General features: G+C 43.0%; 1 protein-coding gene across 1 annotated transcript in view; it reads left to right on the top strand.

Moving 5' to 3' along the window:
• Nucleotides 1–2,199, top strand: part of tns2a (tensin 2a) — a gene marked incomplete in the record, with an annotated part of 47,928 nt that overhangs the window by 32,862 nt on the left and 12,867 nt on the right. The window contains 4 exon segments of the mRNA XM_035657397.1: nt 438–487; nt 953–1,136; nt 1,394–1,444; nt 1,556–1,678. Of these exon segments, the coding sequence (XP_035513290.1) occupies nt 438–487; nt 953–1,136; nt 1,394–1,444; nt 1,556–1,678 (408 nt within the window).

Genomic DNA, 2,199 nt, shown 5'->3' with positions numbered 1-2,199 from the left:
TTCATGTGCAGGGGTCATGAAATCCTCTATTTAGTGATTCCTAACATTCCACTAAACTAAATGTAATTTCTTTATCAAAACTACTCCTCTCCGTTTCCTCCTTGTTTTTCATCTGATTGTAACTGTAGACAAACACTGCATGGTTAATCTTACTTACTGGTTCACTATGTGGAAATTAAATAAAATCAACAAAGCATCTGAGCTTGACTGGACCATGCATTTAGACCTTAATATGCTTGCAGTCTGAACGTGCACTTGTGCTCTGTTGGCAGCTACAGGAAATATGTCACACAAGTTGCGACTTGATAAGTGTACTGCAACTGAAGGATATTGCTACCATTGTGCCAAAGCTCTGATATGTAAACATTGAAATGAAATGATCATTAATTATAGTCAAGCTATGACTTTTTTAAATGTATCTTTGTTTTTTTCCACAGGGGTCCACCAAGTCTCTGACCTATACCAAACAGAGAAACACCCTGCCAAGGTAAAGGTCCTCTCATTCATTTCTTATTATACATGTTATTCAAGTTCCTGTCGCTCTGTTCCAAAGAGGCAAATCATGTCTGTGGGTTTGTGCACTGCTCCACACTTTGCTCAAATCAGTGTCCTCTCTGTTTCTGCCCTCTTTCACTTGTCCCTCAGGCTAATGGCCGCCCCTTCTTCATTCTTTCCGGAAGGTTTAGAGTCAATCATGTGATGGAGCAAGTTGGCTTTTGATCTGACCTACATGTCACACACAGTATCCAGTTTCTCTCTTTCCCTTCGCTCCTCTGTTTTCTCTTTCTCTCCATCCATCTGCTTTCACCAGACTTGCGTGTGAAGGAGCACATTCATGTCGAGCTGCCACATACAGCCTGCAGTGCCGCTCACATTTGAACCCATGTCCACCTTTCCCTCCGTGTCCTGACCCCCTGCTTTCGCTCTTCTTTTTCTTCCTCTGTTCCTCCAGGAGCTTCAGTGTGGACCGCGTGATGGAGAGAGTGATGGAGCGCCACTATGACTTCGACCTGACCTACATCACCGAGAGGATCATCTCCGTTTTCTTCCCCCCGAAGCTGGAGGAGCAGAGATACCGTATCAACCTGAAGGAGGTGGCTGCCATGCTCAAGTCCAAACACCAGGACAAGTTTCTGGTGAGGGAGCAGAAATGCAGCGCACTCTCTCTGTCTGTGCTATTTGTGACAGCAGTGATTTGACTTCTGCCCTTAGAGTATTCAGTTCAGTTCATCTGATGATGCTTGCTGCACAATAGACAAAAGAGACAATATGTTTTGACATATAGCCACAGGAAGCCGCAAAAGACACTTAGCAAGCCACAAAGTCTATTTGTTTTTTTCTGCCACACCCATGATAACATAACCAAAGCAATAACTCATCTTTTCCGCTTCAGCTCCTGAACCTCTCCGAGAGGCGCCACGACATCAGCCGACTAAATCCAAAGGTAGAATTTTTATTCTTGTTGTTCCCACATTTCTGTGTCAAGAATTCGGCTCACAGCCTTCAGTTAAATCTCCCTAAACCACATGATCTTTCCCTCCATCTCAACCACCAGGTTCATGACTTCGGCTGGCCAGACCTCCACGCCCCACCGCTGGATAAAATCTGTGCCATCTGCAAGGCCATGGAGACGTGGCTGACCTCTGACCCTCAGCACGTGGTGGTCCTGCACTGCAAGGTCAGAGTTCATGGGGCCGCAGGGTTTTTCGGACGGGCGTCCCACTGTTTCCCAGCCTCTGAAACAGGCACATGTATCAGAATGTAGTAATGAGTTTTGTTTTGTAGCGAAGTAGCAACGCATATTGATTTGGAAGTAGTGCAACGTTTTTACTGACGATGGTTTCAAATTAATGATGTTAAAAATGACAACCAATAACAGACATTATTTTTATGTTATTTCTGAATAACAGACCATAGAATGCTGTATTTGACCAATTAGAATCAAGACTTCAGCAAAGCTGTGTAATGTAGCTATCACAAGTACCTCATAAACTGTCAAAATTACACTTAAGTACACTAAATGTATTTAGTTGAAATCTGCCACTGCCAGATAGCTGGAAAATGGATCAATTTGCTTATTTGGATTAATGATGTTATCATCAAGTCATATATCATCTGCTTGTACAATTGAATCCCTCCTTTCACAATTTCTGATGTAAAATGCAATAAATTCAGTTAGATATTGCAGTTAAAACACAA

Source organism: Morone saxatilis, unplaced genomic scaffold (assembly GCF_004916995.1).
Source record: "Morone saxatilis isolate NCDOM2014 unplaced genomic scaffold, NCSU_SB_2.0 Contig15, whole genome shotgun sequence".
Classification (NCBI taxonomy): Eukaryota; Metazoa; Chordata; class Actinopteri; family Moronidae; genus Morone; species Morone saxatilis.
This window is presented reverse-complemented; position numbering and strand designations above follow the sequence as displayed.